This window comes from Mustela nigripes, chromosome 2 (assembly GCF_022355385.1).
Source record: "Mustela nigripes isolate SB6536 chromosome 2, MUSNIG.SB6536, whole genome shotgun sequence".
NCBI lineage: Eukaryota > Metazoa > Chordata > Mammalia > Carnivora > Mustelidae > Mustela > Mustela nigripes.
In genome coordinates this window covers 15,971,129-15,989,451 of record NC_081558.1, presented here as the reverse complement: position 1 = coordinate 15,989,451, position 18,323 = coordinate 15,971,129, and the positions used below count along the sequence as shown (strand labels likewise).

At 46.5% G+C, this 18,323-nt stretch overlaps 1 protein-coding gene across 2 annotated transcripts in view; it reads right to left on the bottom strand.

The window, feature by feature from the left end:
• Window positions 1-254: 254 nt before the first annotated feature.
• The window catches only part of SACM1L (SAC1 like phosphatidylinositide phosphatase), a 60,613-nt gene continuing 42,544 nt past the window's right edge, over window positions 255-18,323 (bottom strand). For both annotated transcript variants that reach the window (XM_059389552.1, XM_059389553.1), the window contains 9 exons: window positions 16,669-16,748; window positions 12,886-12,984; window positions 10,336-10,474; window positions 8,289-8,358; window positions 8,094-8,166; window positions 7,307-7,400; window positions 7,099-7,191; window positions 6,117-6,174; window positions 255-2,126 (listed from right to left, as the gene is read on the bottom strand). In XM_059389552.1, coding sequence (XP_059245535.1) covers window positions 1,990-2,126; window positions 6,117-6,174; window positions 7,099-7,191; window positions 7,307-7,400; window positions 8,094-8,166; window positions 8,289-8,358; window positions 10,336-10,474; window positions 12,886-12,984; window positions 16,669-16,748 — 843 coding nt within the window. In that variant the 3' untranslated portion in view covers window positions 255-1,989. The remainder of the gene's footprint in view (window positions 2,127-6,116; window positions 6,175-7,098; window positions 7,192-7,306; window positions 7,401-8,093; window positions 8,167-8,288; window positions 8,359-10,335; window positions 10,475-12,885; window positions 12,985-16,668; window positions 16,749-18,323) is intronic.

Below are 18,323 nucleotides of genomic sequence, written 5' to 3'. Positions count from 1 at the left end.
ATACAGGGGCACCTGGGCGGCTCAGTCCATTAAGCATCTGCCTTGGGTTCAGGTCATGATCTCAGGGTCCTGGGGTCAAGCCCCGCATCGGGCTCCCTGCTCAGCGGGGAGCCTGCTTCTCCCTCTCCCTCTGCTGCTGCCCCTGCATGTGTTCTCACACTCTCTCTCTCTCTCTCAAATAAATCTTTTTTAAAAAGTTGTAAAATAAAAAAAGAACCTCCCTTTTAAGACAAAGTATAGGAGTGATACCAACAGTGGTTAGAAAAGAGTATGACATTTATTTTCACTTAAGGATGTACAGTACATGAATTTAGAAATAAAATCACGGCAGGGCTCTGGATACGGACACTTTTAGGCGCTGACACACCGGTCTGGTCCCCCCCGCTGCGGGGCAGCCACACGAGCCACACGAGCAGGGCGGCTCTCAGTGGGTCTTTGCTGTGGTTGTGGAAGTCAGTTCTTCATGGGAGATGCCCAGGGGCCCCTGACTTACTATATTACAGTAGACATGAACCGAGTTTCAAACATTTCATCTTTGGAACAAATTATGCTTATTTACATGTTAAGAATAGGTAGCTCTGATCACTTACCCTCCTGAGAGTCTTCATGAATCATGAATGATTTTAAGCTACAGAGGGCTTCCAGCTATTACCTCCTTTAGAGTTTCTAGAAGCAACGACTCTTATTAATGTTTATAAAAGATAATGTTGGGAAATAAAAAGTCATGTTGAAATAAAGGCGCTTTGAGAGATACTGAAGGACCACAGAAGGTCTTACTTCCTATTGAAAAAAAATGTACATATTTTCAAGCACAACACAAATATCGTAGCAGGATTTAATCGAACGGTTTTAAAACAGTGGCAAGAATACTACCCTACACACTTTTCTAATATTTAAACCTCATAATTACAGTTTGAATATACAGTCCAACTTATAATCAGAACTACACGCAGCTTCTAAAGCGTATTTTTCAGGCTTGTTTTGCACATAAATTAACATTGAAGTTGGTCCTTGATTCGGAGAACTCCAACTATGTGGAAGCACAAAATTTCAGACACACTTATCGACACGAACCTTTCCAGAGTGAGAAGGGCTGATGGTGCAAAGCGTGGAAAGCGGCTGCTGCTGCCTCCAAGTGCAACGCCACATCCCGCCAAGAGTCTCCCCGAGGCTCACCCGGCTTAATGAACGGGCCCGAGGGGAGCAACACAGCCGGGAGGGAGGAGCTGGCCCGCGGAGGGGCTTCTCCATGTTGGGGTAAATCCTTAAAACAGAGGTGGCTTTGGACCTTTAGCATAAGACACAGACTTTACATTCTTTGATTTCATTTACACCTTTTAAAAAAGATAAAGTCTATCGGAACTTCTCTTCTTTACACTCAAGTTCAAGCTGGACTCACAGAGCGGCCCAACCAAAACTCCACTGGAACGCCAGGCCCGGCTCCCCTCCGCCCGACCGGGGAGGTCACGGGCTTCCCTGGCTAACTACCTGTCGTCTGCGAGAGACTCATGCTGTGTGAACAGAGGTGCGTTAGCTCATTTTTCACCTTTTAAGTTCAAAGATGTGTGGGGAAGTCTGCTTGCGATCAGGAACTGCCTTTACAGTGACAATAAGGAAACTGAGCTAGAAAAATAATTTTACCATTTTAAATACGGAAAGAAGCTAGATCTCTTAAATATATTACTTATTCTGCAAGAGTTGATTAAATCGACAAGGAACAGATTCCTTCCGCTCCAGGAGCTGGATTCAGGTTACCTTTTAATTACAGAAGAGCTTCCAATTATAACTAGAGCCGTCCCAGTAGTGAAGAGATGGTCAAGGCAGGAACTTTGGGCCGATTGTAGGTCCTCCCTTCAAACGGAGCACAGGCCAGGCTTCTGGAGAAAAGCTTTCGAAAGACCTTGAGCCCATGTGGAAAGCGGGTCAGTAAAGACTCCAGTTCTGCATAATGGAATCTTCCAAGCCAAGCCGCTTTCCACAGACACAAATTCAGTCCATCTTTTCTTTCTGGACCAATCTGGGAGCATCGACAAAATCCTTGCCGTTATAAAGAATAATGAAAAATGTTCCAATGCTTGCAACTCCCCAGAAGAGCACATAGGCCAGTGTTTCTGTCCAAGTGTCACCTGTTGATATAAAAAAACAAAGAAATGGGGCACCTGGGTGGCTCAGTCATCTGAGAGTCTGCCTTTAGCTCAGGCCATGATCCCAGGGTCCTGGGATGGAGGCCCACTTTAGGCTCCCTGCTCGGTGGGGAGCCTGATTCTCCCTCTCCTACTCCCCCTGCCTGTGTACTCTCTAACACTCCCTCTCTCTCAAATAAATAAATAATCTTTTAAAATAAAAAATGGGAAAAAAAATTGTTAAAAAACAAAGGGTTGGTAAATAAAAATTATTTTATAGAGGGGCATCCAGGTGGCTCAAATGGTCGAGCATCTGCCTTTGGCTGAGGTCGTGATCTCGGGCTCCCTGTTCAGCAGGGAGTCTGCTTCTCCCTCTCCCTCTGCCCCTCCCCCGATTCGAGCGTGCCAGCATGCACGCGCTTTCTCTGTCTCTAACGAATAAATGGGATCCCAGATCCAGCTTTCAGCTGCTTAGCAACATTAAAGTCTAGTGTTTAAATATTACAATTTAAAGTTTAATCTTGACAACATCAAAGCTGATCAGCACATCTACAGGAAAAATACAACCACCTCTCAATTAAGGTTTGAACGACTGGATCTTGAACTCTGGCCGGCATCAGAATCCTTTCCAGAGCTTGGTAAGACATCAGCTGCTGGGCAAGCCCAGAGATTCTGACTTGGCAGGTTGGGATCGGGGGACCCAAGAATCTGAATTTCTTTTTTTTTTTTTTTTTTAAAGATTTTATTTATTTATTTGACAGAGAGAAATCACAAGTAGATGGAGAGGCAGGCAGAGAGAAAGAGAGAGGGAAGCAGGCTCTCCGCTGAGCAGGGAGCCCAATGCGGGACTCGATCCCAGGACTCTGAGATCATGACCTGAGCCGAAGGCAGCGGCTTAACCCACTGAGCCACCCAGGCGCCCAAGAATCTGAATTTCTAACAAGTTCTCAGATCATGTCAAGGCCATGGCCCAGACACAACAGCATGAGAGCCACCTGACTAAACTGTGTGGTATCACAGAAAAGATCATTTACTTTAAGATCAGGTACCTTCCTATTACAAGAAGCCATCAGTAATACATTCACCACAATCAAAATGCCTACACAAAAACTAACCTCACAAAACACACGCTTCAGAAAAACTCTGTATGAAAGCGTATAAAATAAAATTCAGTAACAGATTTTTAATGACCTATTGCACACAACACTCCTGATAGGCATTTTTGCAACATCTAGAGTTCAGGAAGGTTAGCAGCCGCGGGAAAAGATCTACTTTGCCCTACTCCTTGCCGAGTCAAACCGAGTGCTGCTTTTCTCCTGCAACAGGATCAGCTGGGGCCACAGCTGGGGAGCCCCACGGAGCAGGAGATGGTGGGGGCGCACGCCAGGGAAAAACACGCTCCCGGCTCCTTCCTCATCAGCTGTCAGTTCACGCTACCCTCCTCCCCCATTTTCTAAAAACCCGAAGTACAGACTACTCAGACAATATCCTATCTAAACATCACAGGGCTCACCATTTCATGGCAATGAACTGACACAAGATGATGCATCAATCTCTTTGTATTTAAAAACACATACGGGGCGCCTGGGTGGCTCAGTTGGTTGAGTGACTAACTTCGGCTCAGGTCATGATCCCGGAGTCCCAGGATCGAGTCCCTCATCGGGCTCCCTGCTAAGTGGGGAGTCTGCTTCTCCCTCTGACCCTCTCCCTCCTCAAGCTCACTCTCACTCTCTCTCACCTCAAATAAATAAATAAAATCTTTAAAAAAATGTGAGCACTAATGTTCACACCTTTGAGTTTTAAAATTCTTCTCGGACAAAAAAGAAAGGCAGTTCCTCACAAGCCCAACCGGGGACCATCCCCAAAGAAACTATCCCCCTCTGTTCAGGCTGAGCTCTCTGTCTTTTGACTTGCCTGCCTCTCCAGAGGCTCCAAAGGGAAGTCAAGAAAATACAGAACAGATCGAAGTAATGAAACAAATTCAACAGGACACAGGCTCTCAGAAAACGGCATCCGCTAGGCAGTGTTTTAAAGAAGTCAGGGAGTGGAGGGAGCAATGAGCGCGGGCGTCAGAGGAATCGTGGCGGCAGGTGCCGGCTCGCCCTGTTCTCTTCCTTCCCGCCCCGGAACCGGCCCCAGGACCCGAGTTAGGCCACGCAGCTCTGCCTGTGCTCTAGGACCCCTCAGTCCATTTTGTACCCAGAGCTAAGAATAGTTTTTACATTTTTAAAGAGTTGTAAAAACAAACAATGGCAACAGAGATGAAATGCAGTTTGGGAAATCTAGACTAGTTATAATTATCTCGCCCTTTACAGAAAATGTTTGCCAACTGCTGCCCTAGAGTAACAACAGGATGGCTCCCTCCCCATGTGGTGACCGTCTACATTGCTGAATCCCCAGGGGATTACAGGGTTGCAGAGACCAACAGGAAGCCAGGAAGCCACTGAGCCTCCCCTCCAGAATGCGCATGGGGGGGTAGGGTTAAGGGTCCCTAGCTCAGCAAACTTGTGCCGAGGGCTTTACTATATCCTGGACACTGGAGACAAAACAATGAGAAAGACACAGTGTCTGCCCTCAAAGAGTTGCTCATCCAGTGGGAAAGACGAACGAGTATGCAAATCATGACACACAAGGAGAAGTACACACGGGGGGTGCTGGGGACACCGGAGAGGGACACCACCTCCAAAGAAGAGATCCCCAAGTGCTTATGCGGTCAGAGGACAAAGTGCTGTAAGAAAGGGACTCGATGCTACGGAGATGAAAAGGGGGTAAGGTCCCTGTGAGAGAAAAAAGGGTCATGGTGAGAGGGGCGCACGGGAATGGGGCCCTGCCAATGAGTGGGGCTCAGACAAGACAGCCCCTAGTGCACAATACAGCCAGCTCAGACTCCTAGCCCATAGCCCTGGGAAGTACTTAACGCAGACACATTTATCCTAAATGCTTATTAGCTTAGTAACACAGGAAAATACTGAGAGAAAAACAGAAACAGTGAAGAAGACCTTGTTAACACAAGTTCTTATCAATCTACTAAAAAAAAAAATTTTTTTTTTTGAGACAGGGAGAGACAGAATCTTAACCAGGTTCTGTGCTCAGCATGGAGCCAGGTGTGGGGCTCGATCTCAAGACCCTGAGATCATAAGCTGAGCTGAAATCAAGAGCCAGACGCTTAACTGACTGCACCACCCAGGTGCCCCTCAACCTACTAAAATTTGATGGTAAGTAGTGTGTTCCTCTACTAACAACATTTATTTGTCCAATAACAGGTGGCTGGTTAAATAAACTATATATCCATAAATGGATTTTAATGCAGCCATTACAAGTAAAGAACATGGGGAAATGCTTTTTATTGCTCAGTGAAAACATTACAAAAAATGTGTATCTCACTTGTGAAAAAAAATGACACACTTACAAAGATTAAAACGTCAAAATGTTAAGAACAGTTAGCTTATCTCTAGAAGTCAGGATAATGAATAATATTTTCTTCTGTCTTGCTAACTGTATTTTCTACAATTCTTACGTATCACTTGAGAGGTAAGAAATGAAAAGTTTAAATGTTAGGTATAAAAACAAAAAACAACTGAGGGTTGCCGGGGGAGGGAGGTAGGGAGAGGGTGGCGGGGTTATGGACATTGGGGAAAGTATGTGCTATAGTGAGTGCTGTGAAGTGTGTAAACCTGGCAATTCACAGACCTGTACCCCTGGGGCTAATAGTATATTATATGTTAATAAAAAAATTTTAAAATTATTTTTAAAAAAGAGTATTAAAAAAACATACAAAGAAAAACAAGAAACAAAACAACGATTATCAGTATTTGTGAGCCTATATTCTTCTTCCCGTCACATCTAAGGACTAATCACATCTGCTCGCTTTGCTCACGAAATTTAACAGAGAAACAGCAAGTGCCAAGTGAACTCGGCATCTCAAGACACCATACAAGGAAAAGCCACATTCTCCGCACTCCGCGCGAGGCTGTGAAGGAAGAGCAGACTTACCGGCCATCAGCAAACAGATAATGCACATGGAGAAGGCAACAACCATGATAATAGGCAACTGAAAAGAAAAATGAAGAGACACGCCGTCACTTAAGAACGCTGCTCGAAGGCTGTGACGTCAGCTGCGCTTGAGAAAGAATAAAACCCTTCTGCAACCTGATACACACAGTATCTTTTCCCAACAAAACATCGTTATTTGGGGGGGGTTCAATCACAGCTGCCTGAGTCTTCAGACTGATTAGGACACATCTGAAGAAGCCTGGCTCTGGTCTAAACCCGGGAGGGCTATGTGAGCGGCTGGGACACCAGCCAGCTCCATTTGGGGACACTCTGTCCGCTGGATGGGACCTGAGAGGGGCTCCTGCAAAGTCTGGTGAGCAGAAGAGTCAAAAAGGAGAGAAGTGTCAAAAACACACTCTTGCCTTCCATGTTACTGGACCCCAGCAACCTGTGATCATGACAGGGAGTGGGGTCTTCTGGAAACGAGAAACCTTCCATGCTCCCCAGGCTCCCTTTTGCTCACGTGCTCTCGCATAGCAAGACAATGAAGTGTAGCAGAAAACAAACGCCCCGCAGTTGTTTCACTCTTTTCCCTCATCTTCTCCTCAGGGAAACGAAGTTTTCACAGTCCTTTTAGAACAATTATAAAGTTTTCAATCAAGGGGAATCGGCACCATCTACACCTTCAGACATGCTTTTAAAAACTTGAAAAACGGTGGCATCTACTTGGTGCAGTTGGTTAAGCATCTGACTCCTGATTTCAGCTCAGGTCATTTTCTCAGGTCCTGGGATCGAGCCCCGAGTCGGGCTCCATGATCAGTGGGGGATCTGTTTGAGAGTCTCTGTCTCTCTCTCACTCTCCCTCTGCCCCTCCCCACAGCTGCTAGCACACACTCTCTCTCAAATCAATCAATCAATCAATCTTAAAACAACAACAACAACAACAAAAAAAAAAAAACCTTGAAAAACAAAGGTTTCTTACAGCCAGGAATTTCAAATCCCGTGGAACACTTAAAGGACTATGAGATTCTAATTCATCCACTGAGTAGTTCCCAAGAAATAAGTCTATGGAATCCTAGAACAGAGGAAGAAAATCAGTAACCTCCAGTGTGATGTAATTCCATTACTCAAGAAAAATACAAAGATAGGACCACCCGAGGCACAAACATGGGCACCAAACATGAACCCACCTGCCTAAAGCCGTCCGAGAAGTTGTTCTTGTAATACCGTATCAGGGAGTTCCAGCCGTCCATCAGAAGTCCCAGCTGGGTTCTCTTCCCGGTTCTGGTTAAAAGACGTGAATTCTGAGTTACAGATCTATAGATTAAATTCTCCCACGGTTTTGTGGCCAGTAAGTATGGGGTATGGAGATCAGTGAGTTACAAAGGAGACACCTCACAAAGGAAACCTCTGGCGGGTCCAAGAAATATACATTCTTCTTCTAAAATGTTACCTATTATTAGGCACAGTGAGAGAAACACTCGGGGGCCAGCCAGAAAGGTAAGAAATGCGAAGAGAAACACCCAGCCCAGGTCAGGTGGTCAGAACACAGCAGAGACTAGGAATCCTAGTTTGCTCCCAGGGAATCCCTATGGCAGAGAAAGACCCACACCTGTAACAAATCCCCAGTGCCTTGCCCTCTCTCTGACCAGTCCAGTCCTGGGAAGCCGCAGGCACATCACCTAGCGGCTTCGCCGAGGTTCGGAGCCTCAGCCCCACCAGGGACCACACTGACTGGGTGCACGGCGAGCTCTGGGAGGGTCTGCGGGGCATTGGGTGCCTCCCACATGGCATAACCACCCACGGAGGCTTAGAACCCTCCAGCACCTGGGCCTCCCCTCCCAGCAAGCCTGACTTGACCGCTGTGACCTATGGCCCCAGGGACTGGGGCTCTGCTGCAGTCCAAAGGCTGCCGGGGCGTCCTGATGGGACTCGAGGCCTGTGGACCTGCAGCGCTACTAGAAAAGCACAGCTTGCCTGGTGAAGTCTGTCTTCAAGGCACCGGTGCCCGCGTACTGCTTGGCACAAGCATTTGCGTTGTCAGCCCAGGCTGTGAAAACACGGAAAAGTCAACGGGCAGTGATTTACGTGACAACCGGTGTTCCTAAATCCAAACTATTAATTTAATTCACCATTTGAGCGACTTTGCCTCTATCAAGGAAATTTACCTACCATTTTTGTAAATCTTCTCAAATTCATTTTGTTCCTCAAGCTTCTGTCCCACATGCAGAACTCCTAGTCTCTGGAATAAGAAGCACACCATACGCAAGTGTGACCGACTGCAGCGCACGTGATTCAGGACCGGAGCAGACAGTCCCACACGGTACCACATGGTACCACATGGTCCCTGGCTGCAGGCAGGAGACGCAGTCCTTGCCTATGACGCAGTGGGGGGCTGGGGGAGCAGCAGCTCACCACGGCCTCCCCTCTGAGGACTCCTCCCCCTGCGCCCACCTTGTGCCCCAGCCCCGCAGGAATAGAGGGGCCAAAGGGAGAGCAGCAATAAGACCCCAGCTGTCACCTCCTCCTTCCCGGCCGCCCCCTAACCTCTCACTGCCTCCACCTTCTAGCGTCCCTACCACTCCTGGCCCCAGGCTTCCCTCAGCCCCAGCCCCACCCCTCCTGGGGCCTCGTGTCACATGCCCACACGCATCTCCCCACAAACTGCACACACACAGCACCCCTTGCACATGACCTCAGAGGACTCCTGGACATGCTGAATCCCCCTGCGGACTCCCCGAAGGGCACAGATTAGGAGCCCCAGCCTGGGTCCTCGTCTCGGACCTCAACCACCTCAGAGTCCCCATCGTCCCTCTGAACCTCAGCTGACAGCTCACTATCTCTACCTCAGAGCCGCGCTCCCACCCCAGACAGCGCAGGAAGCCCCGTGGTGACCCTCAGCTGGCAGGGGGAGGGCACGGCTGGAGGCCCCCCACCAGCTGGCACCGTCGCCCCAAGACTCTCAGAAGGTTGCTCAGATGTTACAACACCACATTCAGCCCGTGGAAGAGTTAAGTATAGATTACAGAACCTGGTTCAACAGGCTTTTGTTTACTGGGCTTGGAAACCGTTCTGGGTGTTTTTGCTACTATCATTTCTATTAAAAAATATACCCTGACGTCCGTCCCACAGCACCAGGAGGACAGGTACAACACGAACTAGAGCGCGCTCCGGCAGGGAAAGCGCTCGTTTGGCCCACGTTGCTTAGGATTCAAGGGCACTTCATTTTAAAGGAGGGGTTCTACCTCCATAATGCCTTCCTGGTGTCACAAAATCATCCTAAACAAAGTTGAACTGTCATAAACAAAGGTTACCATTCAGGCAAGAAACCACCTGGCGTGCATTTTGTGTGCCCCTCGTAAGAAAGGCCAATGTGACCTGGAAATCCGGGCTTTACGTTTTTAATTCCAAGGATAAACACAAGAAAATATTTATAGCTCCTCTTCTCAACAGCCCAGTCTTCGTGGCAAAGCAAAATTGTGCTGGCAACTTCTTACCTGAAGGTCAGTACTGCTAGCCAGTGATAAAACAGATGCACAAGAAAACCACCCTGAGGAGCTACTCTGTGCTAACAGGAAAGAAAGTTTTAAATAAAAACAGCTCAGAGGGCCCGAGTTCAATGAAACAGACTCACTTATCGTGCTCGCTGGTGTCAGGGGAACTGCTACGACCCTCTTGGAAAGCGTATTCTCTTTAACGCAGTAAATTCCACTTCTAGCCATTAACCCAAAGGGAAGAATTCACGTTAATACTAACATGTGCAGATTTGGTCTCTACAGTACAATTTACAAGCCAAAAACATAGCAACTTAGTAAGTGCAACTCTTAAAACAACTATGGCTCCTCAAAATCCTGCAGGAAAAGACAGAATTAACAACTCTGGAAATGGGCGTCTGGCTGGCTCAGTCAGTGGAGCATGCAGCTCTTGATCTCAGGGTCGTGAGTTCAAGCCCCTCAAAGGGTGGAGAGATTACTTAAACATAAAATCTTGGGGGGAAAAAAAAAAGCCCCCAAACTGTGTACACATACGCTGACCACAGGTATAGAGATGTGCACACCTATGGGCAGGAAGACAAAAACACAAAAGCTGGGTCAGCGCGGGCAGCACTGTGAATGTTTTCTGTCCTTTGCTTCTGTAATGGTTCTTGTTAAGGTTGTTAAGGACGCAGCTTCTTCCATTTGGGGCTCTGCTGCGGACGGAGAAGAGACAGAGCGCGCACCTGGAGCTGGGCCTGCAGTGAGCGGCGCGCCAGAAGGCTCTGGATCACATTGGTTCTGTCCAGACAGTCCATGCAGTTGCTGCGGAACACGCCCTCCTGGCTCGTCACCACCATGCCGGCCGCGTCCACTAGAAAATAACTACAACATATTTGTATAAACACCCTCATACCACAGTCAGTCTGACGCACTGACGACCACCTCTCGCGTCACGGCTCCCGTCGGAACATCAGGGAAACCGGCGCATTCAAGGGTTGGACGGGAAGCGCGTGGCCCAGGGGTGCGGGATGACGGGAGAGCCAAAAAGAAGCTGGAAGAGCTGAGGCCAGAAGCAGGACCCCCTCTGCCACAGCTGTTCATCATGGCCTTGTATATCAAGATTTCTCGAAACATGACCCTACACAGTCCGTATCAGAATTCCCTGACCTGTTTGCCAGAAATAAACACACTTGGCCTTGAGATAAATTCAAGTCAGAGTCTCCAAAGCAAGGAAGGGCTGGAAATTGTCATTAAGAACACTTTTAAAATCTTTCTAAAAATGGGTAATATATGCAAATTCTACGAAATTGAAAAGATTCAACGGGGAATTTGAAAAATCAGGTTTCCTTTCTCCCCTTCACCACCCAGGTGTCTGCACTGGAGCCAACCATGGTCACCGATTCCTGTGTCTTGTTAATTTTTAACATTTCCCCAGATAATTCTACGAACTAAAAAACTGGACAAAGTGCCCTCTGGCAGGGAAGAGCCGAGGCCCCGAGCCTTAGCTCCTCAGGCAACTTAGCAGCTGGGTAACTTCAAATCATCACCCTCATCTCTCCCAATGGAAGTTTTCATCCACAAACCCGAGACGGTGCTGCCCCAAGGTCGGAATAAGGTCATGCACCGTGCGCAAGTGCTCAGCAGAGTGCACGGGACAGAACACACCATGAACACCAGGTAACAGTAGTTTTACTGCAATTACCCCCCAAAATCAGAATGGGCAGGGAAACACAAGAGATTTACCAGGGGCCAAAATCATAAAAACCATAAATCATAAAAATCATAAAAATCAAAAGTAAGGGCCCCCAAGAAAATGCCAAGGCTAAAAATCTAGATGAGGGTCACACAGAGTTGGTGAGGTTCGTCTGGAGCTGGTGTGTGTAGTACATTTGTGGCCATGAGTGCAGGGGGGCACTGGCACCCCATGAGGACCTCAAAAATGCATACTAGGTATTTTATAAATATTACTTCTTCAACTGTACACTGAGCCTATAAGGTAGTAATATTATCTCCACTTTACAAATGGAGAAACCAAGGTTTGAAGGTAATTAACTCGCCCCTGGGTTACACAGCTAATAAGAAGCACACAGATTTTGCGGGTTCATGGGTGGCTCAGTCAGTTAAGCATCCGACCATTGATCTGGGCTCAGGTCGTGATCTCAGGGTCATGAGACAGAGCCCCAAGTCAGGCTCCATGCTCAGCGGGGAGTCTGCTTGTCCCTCTCCCTCTGTTCCCGCTCACGTGTGCTAATACATATAAATCTTTTTTTTTTAAAGCAGCAAATTTCAAAATGAGATGTGTAAAACCCTGAAGCCCAGATTCTTTCCACTTCCCCAAAAACCCCTGGGAAAAAATGTCTAGAGAGGTCATGTGCAGGTCATTGGTAAAGCTCCACTGTCCCCACGGAACACAGCGGGTGGGGAGGGAGAGAGATCCTGGGGTCGATCCTCCTTCTCACACTCTTGCACGGCAGCAATTAAGGAGCAAACCAAAGGAGCCCCCTCCTCTGACAGTGTCCCAAGTCCAGCTGGTGTCACTCTAGCCCAGTAACAAAGTATGTCAGTCCCCCTTCACTAGCTGTTCCGGATAAAACCTTGTAGGAAAAGAGAGCAGATTTAACTAACTGCAGTCTACTACTTAATATGTACAAAATATTATTTCTAAAAACAGAAATGCCGAGGGAAAAAGCTCTACTATGTTACTGTGCAACTAACATGAAAAAGTACCCGTGGGTTGCCAGGGATTGAACTACACACAGGCAGAACAACATGATTTTTTCTGGCTTTAGAGTAAGTGAAGACACGTGCTGAGGTGACCACAAACCCGGGAGCCAATGTGGTAAATAACACGGTAAACACGCATGGAAAGTACCATAAAGTTATTCAGACCCTTTGAACCATTAATCCTACTCTCAAGAATCTATTTTAGGAAATATTTTTCACAGAAGTAAGAAAATGTATGCCCAGAGTGATTCACTGCGGCTCAATCTTTTGTGGTAGGAAGAGGAAAGAAAACAAGCCAGATGCTTAGTATGAAAAAGAACACTTATCTGAACCTGTATTATGAAACAGAAAAGCCATTAAACACCATCCTTACAGAGACAAAATCAGAGATCTGCGACAGACTGCTCAGTGAAAACAACTGAACATAAAAATACTAGTACCTGAACTTCAATTATGTAAAGCTTTGTAAGTAAGTGGCAGCTGATTCAAAAAACGTGAAAATACCTGGCTTTGGGTTGCTTTTAAGAATTTAAAAAAAAAATCCTCCACAGGGGAATGATATAGCTTACCTTAGTTCATCTTGAATTTCTGCTACCTGATCCACGAGAATACTTAGTCGATCCCATCTCATATTTTTACATTCTTTATGGAAGTCAAAGGCAACGTATCTACCAAAAGAAAAATACGCAGAAACTGACCAAAGATTAGTCACTTTCCTTCTACTACTACGTTCACAAGCTGATTTGCCTCTGTTTGAGCATACGGATTTTCTTCTTCACTGTGTGTGGGGTTTACACACACACGCACACACACACACACACACACACTCATCTATCTTCACGTGTTCTTCTACATGCCCTGAGACAGGAGTAGAGAAGGCGGCCAGCACAAAGCAGAAGTGAACTCCGGTACAGCAACTGGGTATATAATATAAAGGAGCCGTAGCCAAATGAATAACCAGGGTATATTCCCTACCCTCAGGGACCCTAAGGTCCCTTTTTATTATTTTTCAAATCCGTAAAAATTTTCAAAAGGGTCAAACTTCAATTAGTGCGAGGAGGACTTGACAACTGTCGGATATGTACTGGGGTTTGTCGGAAGCGCCAAGGAAGCACGGCCCCCACTCTGGTCACCTACTGTCCATCACCTTCTTTAACAAATCAAAACATCCGCTGTCTTTAGCACTATGTGTACATCTCACATAAATGTGGCAGAGGGACTCTTCCTGCCCATCGGCAATGGTTGAATTAATTGCTTTTAGTTATCTGGTATTTAACACGTCCAATTCTGAAGGTCAGAACACATCTGACAGTGAAGGTGTCCTACTGTGAGCTGGAAAATGTTGCCAACTGAGAGCGAGGGGAAAAGAAAATCATGAACCCATTCCTGAAAGTCAAGGGAGTCGTCAGGAACCAGGGCAGGTCATAACTAGGAGGACTGGAAGGACAGCGAGCTCTGGCCTACACAGTGAAAGTCAGAGGAGGCATCTGCCCTCGTGTCACTCCCCACATCACTCCCTCCGCTCCAACAGACCGAAGGAGCATCAGGAGGGTGTGGGCTTCCAAGCAGGTCTAGTAGCTCCTGCCACCTTAATGGTTATCTCACTGATGAGGTGAGAACGGTCTCCTTAAAAATCAGTAAAAAAGCAGAGGTTAACAAGCCCCGAGGCTAGACCTGGTGAAGCTGGAGTGGGACAAGCTCTTCCAGAAGCCGCTCCCACAAGAGTGACAGAGGGACAGTCACTTCAGGGTACTCCCACAGAAGTGACAGCCCTAGACTGGCTTGAAGGATATAAGCAGCTAGCTAGCACCTAAATGTGTTGGGATTCTTAGCGTACATCCTTCTAAAATCACACTGTATCTCCTAAGAATGAACTGTAGAATTACATTTTGGCAACGCAGGACTATAAATGTAATATTTTGCTTCTGACCCCAACAGTCAAGCAGTTCTGCTTCTTTTCCAAGTTCTAGGAAGAAATGCTCAGAGACACGTCAGCTTACACAGCTCATTTTCTCATTCAGTTCCCAAAAGGAAAACTTCCCATTGCTAACGAGGCTTACCATTCCTCAGAAGCGCAACCACATGACCTTTCTCCTTCTGGTCATTCACTTAATTTACTCAAAGCAACAACCACTGAACCACTAAAAAGTGAATCAATCCAATAGACCAATATCTGAAACATGACAATAAGTATACCATTTAATTTCCCTTTAACCAACAGACTGATCTTTCCCCCTGCCTTCTAGAATATGGACTTACTAAATTAAAAACAATTTACTAAAATAAAAAATATACTTCTTTAATATGCTCCTCTATCTAGTGGTCTTTCGAGCTCACAGAAGGAAAATGACAACAGCTCTGGGTCTTCACTCTCTAGGTGAGGGCTGTGTGTGGCCTCCAAGCTCCTGGAAAAACCAAGGGCATTAACTCTAGACCCTGACTGACACTGCACATTCTCAAAGTCAGCGGCTGTTACAAACCCAAGACGACTCTGAGACAAGTGTGTCTCGGCAAGCCCCTGGGGCAGACAGAGGACCTTCACCGAAAAGGGGGTACACAGCACCCAGCAGACAAACTACTCTCAGAGTATGCATGCTGGACCCCGGAGATTCTCATTTTTCAGGTCTAAGGTATATTCTGAGTTCCTCTAAGTCCTCCAGAGAATGTTTAAGAAAGTTCCACTGTGAGAAAGCAGAAGTATGCATGGCGTGGGGATCTGACGAATTTGCTAGAACTTTTGAGTTGGAGGAAAGACACTTAAATTCTTCCCCAAAGGTTCATTATATCATTCTATTTTTGTGGATGCTTAAAATTTCTCATAAGTTAAAAAAATTTCTCCCTAAATAACCCCAAACTATTTCTCTGGAAAGTTTCTCCCCAGTGCCTGTGACCACTTCCTACCACAGCACCTCACCTCCTGCCCAGTTTCCTACTGCAACAAACTCCAAACGGGCTGACTCAGGACCTCACACCTTTCCACAGGGCAGCTGTGGGATGTTCTAGGATTCCCCTCTTTTGACAAGGCCACGCAGAGTCTGCAAGTGCAGTCTGGTGACGTACAGAGGCAAATCTGCCGCTCCCGACAAGGTCTCCATGCCAGGGTAAACTTCTCCAGCTCATGTGGGGGTCAGGACCACAGAGATCACACCAAATGATCACGAGGAACCCGAATTCATGACCCAGTGGCCACGCGACACAGAGCCTCACAGAGGGGATTTTGATCAGGGACCAAACTTTCACAAAATTCAAAATTAAAATCTGACCCTTAAGAAGTTATTGGGCAATATAACTGTGTCAGAGAAAAACTTCAAGCCAACAGAATCATGCTTTGATCTAGTATTGCTGGGGGAGGGGGGAAGCTGAGCTATAATTCAGGACTCCACTCTACCAGAAGGTGGAGTGTTCCAACGGAACTTTTCAGGACCTAAAGTAACATAAACAAAGAGTGCCCCCTGCTGTCCAAATGTCTGCCTCATGCCACAGGCCACTCTGCTCTTACAAAGACCTCCCCCTCCATCAGCTTGATAATGACCTTCTCAAAAAAGTGAAAAATCAGGGGCACCTGGGTGGCTCAGTGGGTTAAGCTTCTGCTTTTGGCTGGGGTCATGATCTCAGGGTCCTGGGATCATGCCCCACATCAGGCTACCTGCTCAGTGGGGAGTCTGCTTGCCCCTCTCTCGCTGCCTGCCTCTCTGCCTACTTGTGATCTCTCTGTGTGTCAATAAATAAAATCTTAGGCTTTCTTTCAGTTAGCGACAACAGGAGGCAACGTGGGTCTTTTGTAAAAGCGAAGCAGTGTGACACAGACTTTTGGAAAGTGGGGGGACACCGAATGTCTAGTGAGATCTATGTACAGTAGTTTCCCCTTATCCAGTTTCACCTCCCACAGTGTTAGCTCCCAGTCAACTATGGTCTGAAAGCAGTCGGTCTCCCGACATGCGGTCAGGCTGCCAGTGGCCTGACGCTCCATCACAGTGCCCACATCACTGGGCTTTCTTCATCACGTGGGCACTGAGCCCCTTACATCATCACATCGCTTACAACTACAGTGCGGCAAGGTAATTTGAGAGAGACCACATTCACACAGCTCTTCCTACAATATATTGTTTTAATTATTCTACTATTATTGTTATTCTATTATCCATTTATCTGCTACTGGGCCAACATTATATATTAAGCTTTATTATAGGTATGTGAGTCTAAGGAAAATCACGGTTAAACGTAGGCTTCAGGACCATGTGTGGTTTCCGGCATCCACTGGGAGTGTGGGAACGGATGCCCATGGGTGAGGAGGGACCCCAGATATGTAAGTGCACATCTAATCTGAAAAGACCTGATTTGTAGGGAGGTACCTGATCATTCCACTGCCCAAGGAAGACACCATTGTTGCAAACGCCTGTTCAAGTGGTTTTTCTGAGCCCTTCTGATTCACCTGTAAAAAATGGAAAACACCACAGCTTTAAGTTCCTTTAAAAGGAGATAAGCAACATCAGCAAAATGGTGGACCAGGAAGCTCCAAGCTCTTGTTTTCACACAGAAACACTGAAAACAACAGAAGCTATCTGAGCCGCCTTTGTAGGAGCTCTGGAAAACAATCAAAGGTTTAAAGCAATGAAGCAAATGGCCAACCAAAAAAAAAAAAAAAAAGCTATCTTCAAAACTGTCGGACAGTTCTGTGACATTTTTACTTGCCTTTACCCCACCCAGTCCCTGGGGCAGTAACAGTCTCAGTCCTAAGCCACAACCAGGTTCTCGGTTCACCTCCTCAAACTGGAGAGAGGGCCCCAGACCTTATCTGCAAGTTACCGCCTATGTTTTTGTTCTGACCTGAAGGATGGGTTTACCTGTCTTCTGCATCGCACAACTCTGAACATGAGCAGGGCACGACGTGGACATGGCTCATACACGCCACAAGAGAACTACAAACCAACAGCCAGCGAGAGCAAGGGATCTCGGGAAACACAGAACAAACCATCTACAGGCTATAGAAGCCAGGGTGATACTCTGCAAAATGAGGACATTCAGAAGCAGCCACGTATAAGGAGGATTCTAGAATGCCACATGTACACCCAGGCAAGAGGCACGTCTGGCAGTTCCTGAGAAGACCTGGAGCCCTCCCCTCAGGCTGAGTGGTATGATTGGGCTAGCCTATCCATCCAGAGAAGAACCGCTCCAGCACAGAACAATCTGCAGAGGCTCAAAGATGGGGCTGTTCTCTCTTTTTTGGTTTTTGCCTTTGTCAGTTTTGGTTCCTGGCATTCAAAGAAATCTCTGTCAAAACATTAGCTGAACATGAGCTCAAAGAACAGAGGCTTCAGTGAGCATAAACAAGGGAGCCTTTACAAAACTGGTTGGGAAACATCTGAAAACAAATGGATTACTACAGCCTTCAACAATCGAAACAAAAACACCACAAAATCCAGGGAAAGGAGAATGTGACTTCCAGAGCTACCGTATCATAACCACCCAGTGCCTGATTTTCAACAACAAAAATACCAAGGCATAACAAAAGACAGGAAAACAAGGCTTATTCAGTTGAGAAGCATGAACTGACAGAAACCATCCTTGCAGAAGACTTATCAGAAAAAGGGTTTTAAAAAAAACGAGTGTCTTAAATATGCTCAGAGCTAAAGGAAAACACAGGGTACAAAAGGAAACCAGGAAAACGGTAAATGAACAAAATAGGATTACCAGCAAACAAACAAAAATCACTCAAAAGAACTAAAAAGTAAGTCTGGAACTGAAAAGTACCAAACAGAAATTAAACATTCACTAGCAGAGTTTTAGGAGCACATTTGTGCAGGAAGAAAATCAAATCAGCCCACTTCTAGATGAGAGAAGTGAACTAGCCAAGTCTGAGGAACAGAAAGAAAAATGCATAAGGAAAAGTGAGCAGAGCCCTGGAGATGTCTCGGATAATACCAGGATACAAACATCCATTCTGGGAGTCCCAGAAGGCAAAGAGAGAGAGAAAAGCCTAGAGGTCTTTTTTTAAAGGGAAAAAAAA